At 50.7% G+C, this 16676-nt stretch overlaps 1 protein-coding gene across 1 annotated transcript in view; it reads right to left on the bottom strand.

Moving 5' to 3' along the window:
• MKLN1 (muskelin 1) overlaps positions 1-16676 on the bottom strand; it is a 213215-nt gene that overhangs the window by 134198 nt on the left and 62341 nt on the right. Inside the window, exon 4 of the mRNA XM_015417348.1 lies at positions 16400-16488. Coding sequence (XP_015272834.1) covers positions 16400-16488 — 89 coding nt within the window. The remainder of the gene's footprint in view (positions 1-16399; positions 16489-16676) is intronic.

The raw sequence follows: 16676 nt of genomic DNA on the forward strand, positions 1-16676 counted from the left end.
CTGACAAGGTGCTGTCTGAATGTAAACCCGCACTCGATGTATTGTTTGGGTGAAACATATTTTTCTTTAAGTATTGTTTTGGTGAAATATATTTTTGATACTATTTGATACCAATTTAGACAACAATATTGAAAAAATATAAAAAGAAAAATAAAGCATAAAATTGTTTTACTATAAACATATATTTATTGTACACAGTGATATATATTTTTGTACAGGGGTCATTTCCTGCAGGAGCGCACAGGAGCGGAGCGCCGGCAGTAAAGAGCTCAGGGGGCCAGCATATGCAACAAGCCCCACCCCTTGCTCACAGCAGCCCCGGGCCACGAGGAGCACAAGGATCTGCGCGTCCCCCTCCCATAGCTAGCAATCCAAAACAGTCGAGTGGCACCTTTAAGGCCAAGTTTTATTCAGGTACAAGCGCTCCCTCCTCTGTGAGGACAGATCGTCCCCGTCCTCCCCAATAGCTAGCAATCCAAAACAGTCCAGTGGAGCCTGAGCAGTGCGTGTTGCCTTCTGACACGCTTCTGGTGATGTCAGGGGGTGTGGCATATGCAAACAGAGTATGCAAATGAGGTATGCTAATGAGCTCCTGCGCCTCTTTTTCTATGAAATGACCCCTGTTTTTGTGTATAATTTCCAGGTAGTAGCTGGAGATCTCCTGGGATTACAACTGATCTCCAGGCAGCCAAGATCAGTTTTCCGGCAGAAAAATGGTTGCTTTGGAAGGTGGACTCGATGGCATTATAGCCTAAGCCCCTCCCCTCCACAAACTCCGCCCTCCCCAGATTCCACCCCCCAAATCTCTAGGATTGTCCCAGCCTGGAGCTGGCAACCCTATGAGAAGAAGACACAACAAGCTGTTTAAGTAGAAACAAAGAGACGTGAAAAGAGACTTGCTGTTGGTCTGGGGTTGGGGGTCTCAGTAACGCAACACACTTATATTTTCGTGCTGGTGTGTCTGTTTGTATGCCCCAATCCTGAGCATTTATATGCCAGTGTTACATCCCACACACTTTGGTACTCATCATTAATCAAAGCCATGCACCACATAAGACTTCTGTGGTAAACGGGAGGCGCCACTGTGGAAGACTCGATTAAGCCAAGGTTTTATTAATGGAAGCGACGCATAAATCTTAGAGGTTGAACGCAACAACAACAAAAAACTCCTGCTTAAACAACTCCCTTCCTCCTTGAAGAAGAAGAAGAGATTGGATTTATACCACGCCCTTCACTACCCAAAGGTGTTTCAGGGGGGCTTACAGTCTCCTCTCCCTTCCCCTCCCCACAACAGACACCCTGTGAGGTCAGTGGGGCTGAGAGAGCTCTGGCACAAACTGCTCTTTTTCAAGGACAGCTGTGCCAGAGCTTGTGACTGACCCAAGGTCACATCAGCAGGTGCAAGTGGAGGAGTGGGGAATCAAACCCGGTTCTCCCAGATTAGAGTCCGCACACTTAACCACTACACCAAGCTGGCTCTCGCTACACCAAACTGGCTCTCCGTACACCAAACTGGCTCTCCTTGGAGGATCGTATCCGCTGTACATATTCTCGCCGCCCAGAAGATCAAACCTAGAGGCCCCACGCTGAAGAGCAAACGCCCCGGGGCCACCAACTTCCATCACTCTGCTGCAAGCATCTTCTGACGTTGGATGACTGAAGCCACGTTCACATGACCGTCACAGCTAACCAATGGACATTTTCTCATCACAACCCTTCTGTTTAGGAGGGAGAGTCGGGGTGGGCCAGCAACCTGTCCAAGGGAGGGTACATAAGAACATAAGAGAAGCCAATGTTGGATCAGGCCAATGGCCCATCCAGTCCAACACTCTGGGTCACACAATGGCCAGAAATACCAGGTGCCATCAGGAGGTCCAGCAGTGGGGCCAGGACACTAGGAGCCCTCCCACTGTTGCACCCCCCCCCCAGCACCAAGAATACAGAGCATCACTTTCCCCAGACCGAGAGTTCCTGTCTATACCTTGTGGCTAATAGCCACTGATGGACCTCTGCTCCTTATGCTTATCTAATTCCCTTTTGAAGCCATCTATGCTTGTAGCTGCCACCACCTCCTGTGGCAGTGAATTCCATGTGTTAATCATTCTTTGGGTGAAGAAGGACTTCCTTTTATCCATTCTAACCCGACTGCTCAGCAATTTCATTGAGTGCCCATGAGTTCTTGTATTGTGAGAAAGGGGCAGAGTTGGGAAGCAGGACGCATGATCCTTCTAGATGCAGGGGCGCTGCGAATTCAGGAGGGGGCGTCACCCCGTGGGCCCCACGCTAGCCACGGCCCTGGTTGGACTGGATGGGCCACTGGCCTCATCCAACATGGCTTCTCTTATGCCCTTATGTTCAAATATGTAAAACGTTGCATGAACTTCACTCGGAACGTTCCCACGAATTTAAGAGGCTACTATAAGTCTCCCCTTTTGGAAAACAACATCAATGTTGCCCCTTGGAAAGCTGAGTCTGCCAATGAATTACGGTTCCTTCTGCTAACATGTCACTAATTTCAAAAGCAACTCTTAAGCCATAAAGAATGTAGAATCGCAGGCGCTCGGACAGTCGGGATATAAAGGAAGCCCACCGAGCGCCAAGAGCATTTAGAGTAGCATGCTGGCTGCACCGCAGAGTTATTCCGGAGGCTCGATGAAATAATGGCGCCCTAATGACCTGTGGAAGGTTCCAACGCAGTTCATCATGCGAGCGACTGGAGGCACCCGGCCGTCATTTTTTATTGAGGCAATTATACTCCTGACACCACCCCCTTTGATCATTTTGAATAAAGCACTGCTGTTTCGCCGAAGGACGGGGCCATTGATTCCGCCCGCCTTGGCCACGTGCCTGGTTTTGGTTGTCGGCCCTGCCAAGATCCAAAAATTGAAGCCTGGATCTATTTATTTTTAAAACTTGCCAATCGATCAGGCAGGGACAATCCCGTTAATAAACTATAACTACATTCCCCTCTGAGAACCCTGAGAATTCTTTGAACCTTGTGGAGGAGGAGGACGAGGAGAAGGAGAAGAAGAGGAGGAGAATGGATTTCTACCCCGCCCTCTTCACCACCCAAAGGTGTGTCAGAGCGGCTTACAAGCTCCTTTCCCTTCCCTTCCCCACCACAGACACCCTGGGAGGTCGGTGGGGCTGAGAGAGCTCTGACAGAAACTGCTCTTTTTCAAGGACAGCTCTTGTCAGAACTATGGCTTGCCCAAGGTCATCCAGCACTCCAGAAACGCCAGTTTTCTGCACTTAAAGGAGCCGGCGTTTCCCTTTTAAGTACTGTGCAACTGGAGGAGTGGGGAATCCAACCCAGTTCTCCCAGATTAGAGTCCGCGCACTTAACCACGACACCAAACTGGCCCTTTGCTATCAATTTTCCTTTGGGTTGCACAGATACAGGATCGAGCCAGTGGGAAGCCCAACAGATCCAGAAGAGTCAATATGATGCTAAAGCAAGACCTAGACACTTTGCAGTGGGAGACCAGGTCCTGCTATTAAGATCTGATTATACAGCTAAACGTGATGTAGCCTGGCAGGGCCAGAGATGCAAGAGAGCGTACTCTTGAGCACGCCGTCTGGTTATGTGGGGCAACAATGAGACCCAACTCCAGTGGTCCATCGGGAGCGACTGGCCACTCTGGTATAGGGTTGCTGAGCTTCAAATAGGGCCTGGAGCCATCCTGAAATAACGACTGATCTCCGGGCCACACAGAACAGACCTTGTGAAGGAAATGGCAGCTTTGGAGGGCGGGCTCTGTGACCTCATATCCCCCCTGAGCTCCCGCCCCAAATCTCCAGGAATTTCCCAAGATGGAGTAGGAAACCCTACCCTGGGGGAACATCCATAAAACCCTTCTACTCAATCAGACCCTTGGTCCATCGAGGTCAGTATTGTCTACTCAGACTGGCAGCGGGTCTCCAGGGTCTCAGGCAGAGGTCTTCCCCATCACCTACCGCCTGGTCCTTTTGCCTGGAGGTGCAGGGATTGAACCTGGGACCTTCTGCATGCCAAGCAGAGGCTCGGCCATTCAGCCACAGCCCCACAGCCCAGAACGTTCTACTAAGCACACGGGTTCCTTGGCAGACAAGCCAATGTGGAAAGGGTTCGCTAAGAGCGGAAGACGTCCTGATCACACGGACACAGGAAACACACGGAAGCTGCCTTCTACTCAATCAGACCCCTTGGTCCATCGAGGTCAGTATTGTCTTCTCAAGACTGCCAGCGGCTCTCCAGGGTCTCAGGCAGTGGCCTTTCTCATCACCTCCTGCCTGGTCCTTTTGCCTGGTGGTGAACCTGGGACCTTCTGCACACCAAGCAGATGCTCGACCACTGATCCATAGCCCCACAGCCCAGAACGTTCTACTAGGCACACGGGGTCCTTGGCAGACAAACCAACGTAGAAAGGGTTCGCTAAGAGCGGAAGACTTCCTGATCACACCGACACAGGAAACACACGGAAGCTGCCTTCTACTGAATCAGACCCTTGGTCCATCGAGGTCAGTATTGTCTACTCAGACTGGCAGCGGCTCTCCAGGGTCTCAGGCGGAGGTCTTTCCCATCACCCATCTGCCTGGTCCTTTTACCTGGAGGTGAACCTGGGACCTTCTGCACACCAAGCAGACGCTCGGCCACTGAGCCACAGCCCCAAAGCCCAGAACCTACTACTAGGCACACAGGTTCCTTAGTAGACCAGCCAATGTAGAAAGGGTTCTCCGAGGACAGAAGACTTCCTGACACATGGAACGCATGGACTCTGCCTTCTATTCAATCAGACCCTTGGTCCATCAAGGTCAGTATTGTCTACTCAGACTGGCAGCAGCTCTCCAGGGTCTCATGCAGAGGTCTTTCACATCACCTACATGCCTGGGCCTTTTGATGGGAGATGCTGGGGATTGAACCCGGGGCCTTCTGCATGCCAAGCAGACGCTCTGCCACTGAGCCACAGCTAGGAAAGGCACTTGGTTGTGATGACATCCCCAACTGGTCAGCCTGACAGTCTAGCCAAGGCCCAAATAGCTTCTACAGGGCAGCGGAAACAACAAGGCTCAGAATAAATCACGTCTGGGTTATTGTGCAGCCAGCTGCGAAAAATCTTCCCGATGGATCATTAGCGGGGTAAGGCAGCATTTGACGCCACGTGTAAGAAGGTTGTCATTATGCAAGATTGCCCACAGTCAGACAGTTTTAATTTTCGATACAGAATACATCGAGGGATGGCTCAGCGGCAGAGCATCCACTCTGCATGCAGAAAGTCCCAGGTTCAATCCTTGGCATCTCCAGTCGCTTATTTAAAAAAATATTTTTAAATCCTGCCTTTCTTCCCGCACAGCTGGGACCCAAGATGGGTAAGAACGCAACTGGTTATTACAACAAAATAAATCCTAAAAATATCCTTAAAACAAAAAATACACGACCACCGGAGCCTAAACCTTGGGTAATTTTAACAGTGCACTCAAAGAGAAAGACAGTCCGCGCCAAACGCTCTCCTAAGCAATACAGTCCCTTAACTTCTCCTAAAGGCAAGGAAAGGAGACACCTTCTTCCATGTTCAGAGGCAGTCAACCTCTCAGTCCCAGAACAAGGAGGCAACATCAGGAGGCCTCAGCCTCTCTGCCCTGTTGTTGGCCCTCCAGAGGAAGTGGTTGGCTGCTGCGTGAGACAGGATGCTGGACTAGATGGACCGCTGGTCTGATCCATCAGAGCTCTCTTATGATGTCATAAAGGCCTCAGCCTCCATGCCCACTGGTGTGAGACAGGATGCTGGACTAGATGGACCACTGCTCTGATCCAGCAGGGCTCTCTTATGATGTCATGTAGGCCTCAACCACTATGCCCTGTTGGCCCTCCAGCGGCACTAACTGGCCACTGTGTGAGACAGGATGCTGGACTAGATGGACCACTGGTCTGATCCAGCAGGGCTCTTCTGATGTTCCTATGCCTCATGTTCTCAGACACCCTCTGGTAAACAGCAGGATGCATGGTGGCTGGAAACAGGACAAGCCAAAATGCCCTGTTGAGCCGGGGGGGGGGGGGGGGGGGGGGGTGCAGAGCAAAGCAAAGTCACGTGGCTATGATGGCTCCTCATTTATGTGGGTCCCATGTCATGAAGGGTTTTGAAGGTAAGTCCCAGCACCTCAAATTGCACCCTAAAACAGATTGGTCACCACAGAACAGAACTCAGAACAGATATAATATGCTCCCTAGAGATCAGCACTTTGGGTTATAGGCAGTCGTTTGTCATGAGATCGGTCACATGAAGACATGAAGCTGCCTTCTACTGAATCAGACCCTTAGTCCATTAAGGTCAGGATTGTCTATTCAGACTGGCAGTGGCTCTCCAGGGTCTCAGGCTGAGGTCTTTCCCATCACCTACCGCCTGGTCCTTTTACCTGGAGATGCCGGGGATTGAACCTGGGACCTTCTGTGTGCCAAGCGGAGGCTCTGCCACTGAGCCACAGCCCCATTTCATGGCTCTCCAGGGTCTCAGGCTGAGGTCTTTCACATCACCTACTGCCAGATCTTTTAACTGGAGATGCCGGGGATTGAACCTGGGACCTTCTTTACGCCAAGCAGATACTCTACCACTGAGCCATGGCCCCTCCCCTGAATGGAACTCTCACACATAGCTGCTGCATACTGAATCAGACCATTGGTGCATCCAGTTCACCACTGGCTATGCAGACTGGCAGCAGCTCTCCAGGGTCTCAGGCAGGGGTCTTTCACAATGCCAAGTGCCTGAACCTTTTAACTGGAGATTCCAGTGACTGAATCTGGAACCTTCTCCATGCCAAGCAGATGGCCTACTGCTGAGTCATAACAGCGCCTCATATTCATTCTCTGGCATGCATAGTTTTATCTGCAGGACAAATGTAATTGGTTGGAGAGTCGAAGGAATTCTGGGAGTTGTAGTTTTCAGAGGGGAAGAGATTGGATTTATACCTCGCCCTTCACTACCTGAAGGAGTCTCAGAGCGGCTTACAATCTCCTTTCCCTTCCCTTCCTGACAACAGACACCCTGTGAGGTAGGTGGGGCTAAGAGAGCTCTCCCGAGAACTGCCCTTGAGAGGTCTGAGAGAACTTGTGACTGACCCAAGGTCACACCAGCAGCTGCATGTGGAGGAGTGGGAAATCAAACCTGGTTCTCCCAGATTAGACTCCGCGCTCTTAACCACTACACCAAAATGGGTCCTCATCGCCCAGAGAAACATTAGTACTTCTAAGATCGCAGATCTTAGCGACCTAAGATCACCAATCTAAGTACCCCAATCACTGATAGTTTGAGAGGTCAGTTGTGTTGGTCTGGAGGAGAACAGCTAGATTCAAATCCAGTAGTGCCTTAGAGACCAATTTTGGGGTATAAGCTTTTGAGAATCAAAGTTCTGATTGTCACAGGCTGGGGTGCCAGTCAATGGGAGTCCAGCACAGGCCAAGGTCAGGAGCCAAGAAGACAGTAAAGGTAAAGGTAAAGGTTCCCTTGCTCGAAAGCTAGACGAGTCCGACTCTAGGGTTGCAGTGCTCATCTCCGTTTCCAATCCGAAGAGCCAGCGCTGTCCGAAGACGTTTCCGTGGTCATGTGGTCGGCATGTCTAAACACCAAGGCGCACGGAACGCTGTGACCTTCCCACCGAAGTGGTACCTATTTATCTACTTGCAATTTCTTGCTTCCGAACTGCTAGGTTGGCAGGAGCCGGAACTAGAGACGGGAGCTCACTCCGTCATGCGGCAACCCGGGTCTCGAACTGCTGAACTACCGACCTTCCACAGCCTGCAGTTCAGCGTCTTAACCACTTGAGCCACCGCAGCTCCTAAGAAGACAGTGCAATGTCCAAAAAGCCAAGCCAGGGTCAGGAGCCAGGAACACAGAGCCAAGTCCAAAGCCAGGGGGTCCAAAGGTCTAGATGCAAAAGCCAAGGCGGAGTGGATGCCAGCAGCACGAAGCTGACTTGTTGCTTCCACGAAGAGTACTGCCCAGAGTGTGGAGTTAAATGCTGCTACCAATTAGGCAGCTGCACTATCGCCCAGGCTCCTGTTAAAACTCTGGGCTGGCTGAGCGTCTCCCTTATAGCCTGGCCTCTCTTCGCCTGCTTGCTAAGTTTTGCCGCAGTCGCTCCCTGAAACAAGTCACACGTGGGGGTGAGTCAGGAGGACTTTCAGCTTGCAGTTCTTCCCTCTTACCTGAGCCAGGTGTGAAGACTGCTATTACAGGCACTTGCCAGCTATCCTCCTTTGCTGCTTCAGGGGGGCCAGCTGTGGTTTCTGCAGGCTCTGTCAGCTCATCCTCACCCATGCCCATGACACTGATGAAGGGAGCTCTGACTCCCGAAAGCTTATACCCTGAAATCAGTGTTCCCTCTAAGCTGAGTTAGTGTGAGATAGCTCACAGTTTCTTAGCCTCCAGCTCACACATTTCTGTCTTAGCTCAGGAAGGATGGCTCCAGAGCAAACTGATTTATGCAGGAGCCAAATCACTTGCTCACAACTTTAATGCCAGAGTTCAAAAAGTAGAATTTTTGCTCACAAGACTCCACAGCTTAGAAGGAACATGGCCTGAAATTCATGTTGGTCTCTAAGCCGGTGCGGGACTTGATTCTGACCAATCACTGAGTGACAATTCCCAAGAGGACAGAACTAAAAAGAGTCCAAAGGTCACACAACAAATGACGGCCTGCCCCGAAGGGAAAGCGCCTGCCGTGAAATTCGTGCGGCAACAAAAGAAGGCAACGGTTTTCCCTTGTACAGGAACGAAAGCAACGCATGGCTCTTGATAAGCATGCCGGCTCCACACAGAATGAGAATCTAGGAATCTAGGGAGTGAGACAATGTCACTGATTGGATCAGACCACCATCAGCTTAAAAACCAGCTTCGGAAGCGGTGCAGAGCCTTTGTCTGGACCGGGGCGTTGAGCAAGGCTGTTCTGGCCAGTCATTTGAGAGGAACTGTTTACCCCTCAGCCAGTGGCTAACGAAAAGGGCATTTATTTCCTCCATCGGAATATTTCAGACCGCCCAGCGCAGAGCCAGAAGCCGGGAGAACACAGATGGCAGTGCTGCTTCGCTGCCGAGTTCCCAGCGCAGCCCACATGCGGCACGTAAGCAGGCTGTGCAGCAGAACGCTTTGCAGCTTAGAAACCCTTTTCGGAGCTTGAGAGGACGTGGGCAACTTTCAAGCTGGGAGAAGGACGTGTGTACGATCCTAATTTTCAGTTCCAACCGTTTGGGACCAGGCTTCTTAAAGGACGTTTTATTCGTTTCATTGAATTATGGTCCTCAGAGGCCTGCTTTGTACACCTCCATCTTATAGACAGATCATGGAAGATAGGTCAATCAGTGGCTACTAGCCATGGTGACTAAAGGGAACCTCCGTGTCCGTCTAAATCCCACTGCCGGGAGGCAACATCAGGGGAAGGCCTCGGCCTCTATGCCGTATTGTTGTACCTCTAGAGGAACTGGATGGCCACTGTGTGAGACAGGAGGCTGAACTAGATGGACCTCCATGTTCAGAGGCAGTCAACCTCGGAATCCCAGAGCCAGGAGGCAACATCCGGGGAAGGTCTCAGCCTCTATGCCCTGTTGTTAGCTCTCCAGAGGAACTGTTTGGCCACTGTGCGAGACAGGATTTTGGATTAGATGGACCCCTAGTGTGATCCAGCAGGGCTCTTCTTACATTCTTAAGATGCTGGACTAGATGGACCACTGGTCTGATCCAGCAGGGCTCTTCTGATGTTCTTATGAAGGCCTCGGCCTCTCTGCCTTGTTGTTGGTCCTCCAGAGGAATTGTTTGGCCACTGTGCGAGACAGGATGCTGGTCTAGATGAACCACTGGTCTGATCCAGCAGGGCTTTTTCTGTGTTCTTATGAAGGCTTAGGCCTCTATGTCCTGTTGTTGACTGTCTGAAGGAACTGGTTGGCCACTGTGTGAGACAGGAAGCTGGACTAGATGGACCACTAGGCTGATCCAGCAGGGCTCTTCTGATATTCTTATCAGGGGAAGGCCTCAGCCTCTATGCCCTGCTGTTGGCCGTCTGGAGGAACTGGTTGGCCACTGTGTGAGACAGAAAGCTGGACTAGATGGACCACTAGGTTGATCCAGTAGGGATCTTCTGACGTCCTTATGAAGGCCTCGGCCTCTATGCCCTGTTGTTGGCCCTCCAGAGGAACTGGTTGGGCACTGTGTGAAACTGGATAGTCTGACCCAGCAGGGCTCTTCTGATGCTCTTATGAAGGCCTCGGCCTCTCTGTCCTGTTGTTGGCCCTCCAGAGGAACTGGTTGGCCAACAGGGCAAGACAGGATGCTGGACTAGATGGACCTCTGGTCCAATCCAGCTGGACTCTTCTGATGTTCACCTTCAGAGGTTAGGTGGGTGTTCATCAGACACAGAGTCTTCTCAGCTGTGGTGCCTCATCTATGACACACACCCCCCCCCATGGCTGCTCATTTGGCACCTACCATGGACAGCTTTAGGCACCAAACCAACTACAAAGAGAACCACACTGTTTCACCTGGACTTTTGGCTTTACTGATACTTGATGATTCAAAGCCAAGGCATAAACGGCAGGGGAGGGGGGGGGTCCGAAATGGTTCCAAAATGAGATGGGTATCAATGAGCAGGACATGTGTGCTACGCGCCATCGAGTCCGTGCCAGCAATTTTTTTCTTCAGTGGTGCCTGGTCACCTGCCACCCCGGTGCGTGTCGAATAAAGCTGACCTTCCTGACGGATGAGCTCGGGGCGGCCAGCCCACTTGCCGGCTTATGACATTTAACAGGCAGCGAGAGGCAGGGCCACCCAGTGGCCCAAGACGCAACACAAACCAAATGTCCTAGTTTGATTAAACAAATTTAATTCTCGTTAAGCCCAGGGATGGCTGCCCGGTCCAGCCGTGCTCCGATCCGCCTGCCCTGGTTTCTAGCCCAGAGAGTCCGAGAAGGATTATCCGTTGGAAAGCGTTTCCCCTTCTCCGCCCAGGAGGGCCGAGAACTATCTCATGGCAGTGAAAGCGGAGCTCTACTGACACGGATTACCTTAGGCCAGTGATGTTTAAAGCAGTGGATTGGGAGCCACATGTAGCTCTCGGACATGCCACTGCGGCTCTTCTGAGCATCGTTTGCCGCCTGTGGAGCCTGCCCTATGCTTCAGGAAAGGACACAAGAACCTTGCTCGGTGTGGCTGGTGGTTGGCGGAGGTTCCCACCCGGAAACAGCTGCTAATGGAGGACTGGATAAGATGTGGGCCTTCCTGAATCCCAAGCTGTGGATGGACATAAACGTAATAGGAGGAGCTGTGGTGGCTCAAGTGGTTAAGACGTTGAACTGCAGGCTGTGGAAGGTCGGTGGTTCGGCAGTTCGAGACCCGAGTGTGCCGCATGACGGAGTGAGCTCCCGTCTCTGGCCCCAGCTCCTGCCAACCTAGCAGTTCGAAAGCAAGGAATTGCTGGTAGATAAATAGGTACCACTTCAGTGGGAAGGTAACAGCGTTCCGTGCGCCTTGGTGTTTAGTCACGCCGGCCACATGACCACGGAAACGTCTTTGGACAGCGCTGGCTCTTCGGCTTTGAAACGGAGATGAGCACTGCAACCCTAGAGTCAGATTCGACTGGCTTTCGAGCAAGGGAACCTTTACCTTTACTTAATAGGGTATGTGGCTCTCTATGAGCCTTAGGCGAAGAAACGAATCTTCACAAACCAACCAAAAATAAAGAGTTTACTAGTAGTAACAACCAGTGTTCCCTCTAGGGTCAATCCGCGTGAGCTAGCTCACAGTTGTATAGCCTCCGGCTCACACATTTTTGTCTTAGTTCAGGAAGGAGGGCTCCAGAGCAAACTGATTTATGCAGCGGCCCAATCGCTCACTCACAACTTTAATGGGGGTAGCTCACACAGGAGAATTCTTGCTCACAGGACTCCACAGCTTAGAAGGAGCATTGGTAACAACCCTGGGACTTATATGGGGGTTTTTCCCTTAAACCCACTTTGGGGTCAGGAAGCAATTTTTCCCCAGCCCAGTTTGGCTGGAGATCCTGGAGGTTTTCCTGTCATCTAATATAGTAGCCACCGCCGACCCAGCAACAACAATACTAGCACCAACTGTGTTATTGTCAACCAGTTTTCACATTGTTTTAATTGTTTTATTGGAAATCTATGCTGATTTTATGTAAGCCGCCCTGAGCCAGCCTTGGCTGCGAGGGCGGGGTAGAAATTTACGAAAATACATAAATTAATCTTCTGGCCGTGGAAGAGGGGTGACTGGGGGGGTATGGGGGGGAGGGGAGATATTTGTGAAGTTCCTGCCTTGTGCAGGGGGTTGGACTAGATTACCCTGGAGGTCCCTTCCAGCTCTACGATTCTATGATCTTAGCTCACTTTCTCCACAGCATTCGAAGAAGCATTCGTGGTGCCACTCTAACCTTGGAAGAAGCCCATAGGTATAAATGTACATGAAGCTGCCTTATACTGAATCAGACCCTTGGTCCAGCAACGTAAGTCATGCCTATCTAGCTATGTTTATTTATCTATGATTTGTATTTATAGCCTGCCCATCCCACAAGCGGGCTCCGGGCGGGTCACATCACGTCAATAATACAATTTGTTCAGTCGCACAGTCGAGTCCGACTCTTTGCGACCCCATGGACCAGATCCCACCAGGCCTTCCTGTCGTCCCTTATGCTCCGGAGTTTGCTTAATTTCATGTTCGTTGCCTCGATAACATTGTCTAACCATCTCATCCTTTGCCGTCCCCGTCTTCTTTGACCTTCAGTCTTTCCCAGCATCAGGGTCTTCTCCAGTGAGTGCTCCCTTCTCATTGGGTGGCCAAAGTAGTTGAGCTTCGGCTTCAGTATCTGGCCTTCCAGGGAACAATCAGGGTTGATTTCTTTTAGGATTGACTGATTTGATCTCCTTGCAGTCCAAGGGACTCTCAAGAGTCTTCTCCAGCACCATAGTTCAAAAGAAGCTATTCTTCGGCGCTCGGCCTTCATTATAGTCCAACTCTCGCAGCCATACATACATACATACAATAATACAATAGATACAGTTAAAAACTTAAAACACAGCAATAGGCATTAAAAGCAAGGTCACAGTTCAAACAAAGTCAACTGGCTGTGAGAGGTTCCCTGGCACATCGTTTGGGTTGGTAGGTGGGCGACAACCACCTCAGTTCCAGCCCTGAGTAGATGTGCAGGCAACGGTATACAGGCGAGAAATCCACCTGCTCCTGGGCCCCTGGCACTTCTTCCTCCTCCTCCTCTTCATCTTCGACGTCCAAGATCCCAGAATCCTGCTCGGAGACTGGGCTGCTGTTCTTGCGCTCTGGGTAGAAATGTAAAATTTCCAGAAATTTTGAAGCTCGGAAAAAACCCCGTTTTTTTTTCCTTTGTTTTTTTCGGGGGGGGGGGGGACGGGAAGTTTAGGGAAATTGAAAAAATGCTACATTAGCATTTCTTTTGTCTTTTCTAGATTGAAAGTCATTCTGTTACTTTAGGAACATAAAATATGACTATGGACATTTTTACTTGGCATGAAATTATCACAACTAGCATATTAAAAATATAGTGTATTCAAACAATTATTAAAAACAAAACTTTCTTCTTTTTTTCAATAACAAAACTTTCTTCTTTCTTTCAGCTTACTGAAACCTTTTTCTTTTCTTCTGACAATCGCACCTCCTAAAGGAAGAAATGCATCTTGTTCTTACATTGGAGAGTTCAGTTTGTAACCTAGGATTTGCTTGTCCTCAGTGCACAGAAATTAGATCAATCTGATATATATATATATTTTAGAAATGATTTGGAAAATATCTGAACACCTTGTCTTAACATATTTTATTCAGCATGTTAAAATAAAACGTTCCATAATCATTTTTTTTTCTTTTCTTTTTCAATTTTTCGGAAAAAAAACAAAAAAGGCTTCAGGAAAAAAACGGGGGGGGAACTGGTTTTTTCCTAATTTTTCCGGGTTTTTTCCGGGCCTTCACATCTCTAGCTCCGGATCCAAACTCGTGCAAGCCTCTCTCTCGAGCCTTCTGCCGCCAGTCTTGGGAGGCTCAGACACGAAGTTGTCCAAGTTCCTCTGCCGCTGGGCCTGCTTCATCGCCGTCTCGCCAATCTTGTCCGAGTGCTTGCGAGTGCTCCCCAGGAAGTCTTTGAGGTCGGACATGGAAACGTCCTTGATTTCCTCACGCAGGCTGGGGAGGCTGTCCACCAAGATCTTGCAGGAGCGGTAATGGCTCACCCGCGGCAGGTAGGCATGCTCAAGGTGCTCCAGTGTCTTCAGAGCAGGGTAGAGTCTTTTAGATTTCATCTGCTCTCTCAGCTTGCGGTCCATCTCCAGGACAGGAAGACACTGCGTGAGCTTATCCATGGTTGCAGAGATATTCCACTGCTGGAGGCGAGACTCTTTCGGCTCCTCCATGGCTCCCCACCAGCTTCTTACTTTCCATCTGCGGATTTCTGTTCGTGTTCGTCCCTTGGCTTCTTGAGTTTCTGGGCTTCGGCCCGGACTTTCAAGAACTCTGTGATGGCGTCCACAAAGCCCTCACAGTGGAAGTTGCACATCTTCTCGATCTCGCGGTCATGATTTCGGATGCGAGCGTCGAGCTTCTCCGTGAAGTGCCCATGCTCCTTGCCATCATAGACGGACCTGAGGGTGTCGACCTCCCACAGGAGGCGCTCATGCTCGGACACCGTCTCCAAGCTCTCCGCCTCCACCTCCGCCATCGCCGCGGCCCGATGTCCACCCCAGCCGAGCCGCCCAGCCATGCCCCTCTCCTCCTCCTCCTCCTCCCTCCCCGCCGTAGCAATGGCAACGGCGCCGCTCGGCCTGCCGGGAAGCGTAGTCCGCTCGGCCCGGTGCCTCGGTGGCCACTCTAGGCTGCGCCGCCTCGATGGCAGTTCCCCCTTGGGGGCATCAGAAAGGGAACCCACGGCCAGTTCTGGTCAGCCCCGGAAGCGCTGGGGAACGGCCCGCCTACTCAGACTGGCCGTGGCTCTCCAGGGTCTCAGACAGAAGTCCTTCACAATCACCGGCCACTGGATCCTTTCAACTGGAGATGCCAGGGATTGAACCTGGGACCTTCTGCGTGCCAGAGGCTCTGCCACTAAAAGGCACTCAAAGCTTTTAGAATCATAGAATCATCCAAGGGAGTGGGGGGAAGTATCAGACGAATCCCCATGCCACGGAAGCCCGCTGGGTGACCTTGGGCCGGTCACACACGCTCAACCTAACCAACCTCATGGGGTTGTGGAGAGGATAAAATGGAAGAGAGGAGAACAGGGTAAGCAGCGTTGGGTCCCCAACTGGGAGGAAAGCCATGATAGAAATAAAGTAAAGAGATACATACGTTTAAGAGTCAAAGCTCACTTTGTGCGAGCTCTGATTCACGGAAGCTCATACCCTGGAAAATTCTGGTGGTCTTTAAGGGCGCTACTGGGGTCGAACTTTGTTCAAGCCACTTTGGTGTAGTGGTGAAGAGCGGCAGGACTCTAATCTGGGAAAACCGGGTTTGATCCCCCACTCTTCCACGTGCAGCTGCTGGTGTGACCTTGGGTCAGTCACAAGTTCTCTCAGAGCTGTTCTCTCATGAGCAGTTTCTGTCAGAGCTCTCTCAGCCCCACCCACCTCACAAGGTGTCTGTTGTGGGGGAGGGGAGGCGAAGGGGAGATTGTAAGCCTGTAAGACTGAGTGAAGGCATAAATCCAACCTCCTCTTCTTCTACTACCATTACTACGACTTCAGACCAACACAGCTGCACACCTGAAGCAATTTTCAAGCACTGAGAACTGCTAGACCCGACTGTATGCTAAATCCCAACAACGCTGCCGCCGCAGCCGCAAAGATCAGCAGTGCAGAATCAGCCAGTGACATCGAACACAATGAGAAAGGGGTACTCCAAGACAGAAGAGCTGCGAGATGTTTCATGGGTCTGTAGATTGGCGAGCGCTTGCCGGCTGGATCCTAGACCCTGGAACACCTGCGAAATTTGCCCCAGCCGTACTGCACCAGACTGCAGACGCTTTTAAACCTTGACACAGAGAGTACTCCATCTTTCTCTGTTATACCTCTGAGGATGCCAGTCACAGCTACTGGCAAAACGTCAGGTCCTACAATGCCAAGACCACGGTCAGACAACCCGGGAAATCTACAGCAGCTAATGAACTCCGGCCGTGAAAGCCTTCGACAACATATCTTTCAAACCTTCTTCAAGTCTGCCCTGAAGGGGCTGCACATTACCCACTGCAAAGGTCTCAAGATTTGAGATTTTTATCCTTGCAAACCCCCTGCTGCCTGGCTAAAGCAGGCCGAAGCAGCAGATAAAAGAACCAGGTCATCTACTAGCACAAATATAGACAACAGAGATACGGTTAACACAAAGGCCCAGTAAAAATATATATATATATTTACCTATCTTAATAAAACGGCAGGGGAACATCTGTTCGTCGATTTTATGCTTCAAGGTGAAGGTTTCTTTGTTGTAATCATTCTTTAGGCCGCTGTGGGGGTGAGGAGGAAGACACCAAGATATTACATCTTAATCAGGGCTCTTTTTGTAGAAAAAGCCCAGGAGGAACTCATTAGCATAATAGGCCACACCCAACAGCAAAACTCATTAGCATATTAGGCCACACCCTGACAGCACCACTCATTAGCACATTAGGCCACACCCCTGTGTTACCAGAAG

This window comes from Gekko japonicus, unplaced genomic scaffold (genome assembly GCF_001447785.1).
Source record: "Gekko japonicus isolate JY-2015 unplaced genomic scaffold, Gekko_japonicus_V1.1 scaffold2151, whole genome shotgun sequence".
In the NCBI taxonomy this organism is placed as follows: domain Eukaryota; kingdom Metazoa; phylum Chordata; class Lepidosauria; order Squamata; family Gekkonidae; genus Gekko; species Gekko japonicus.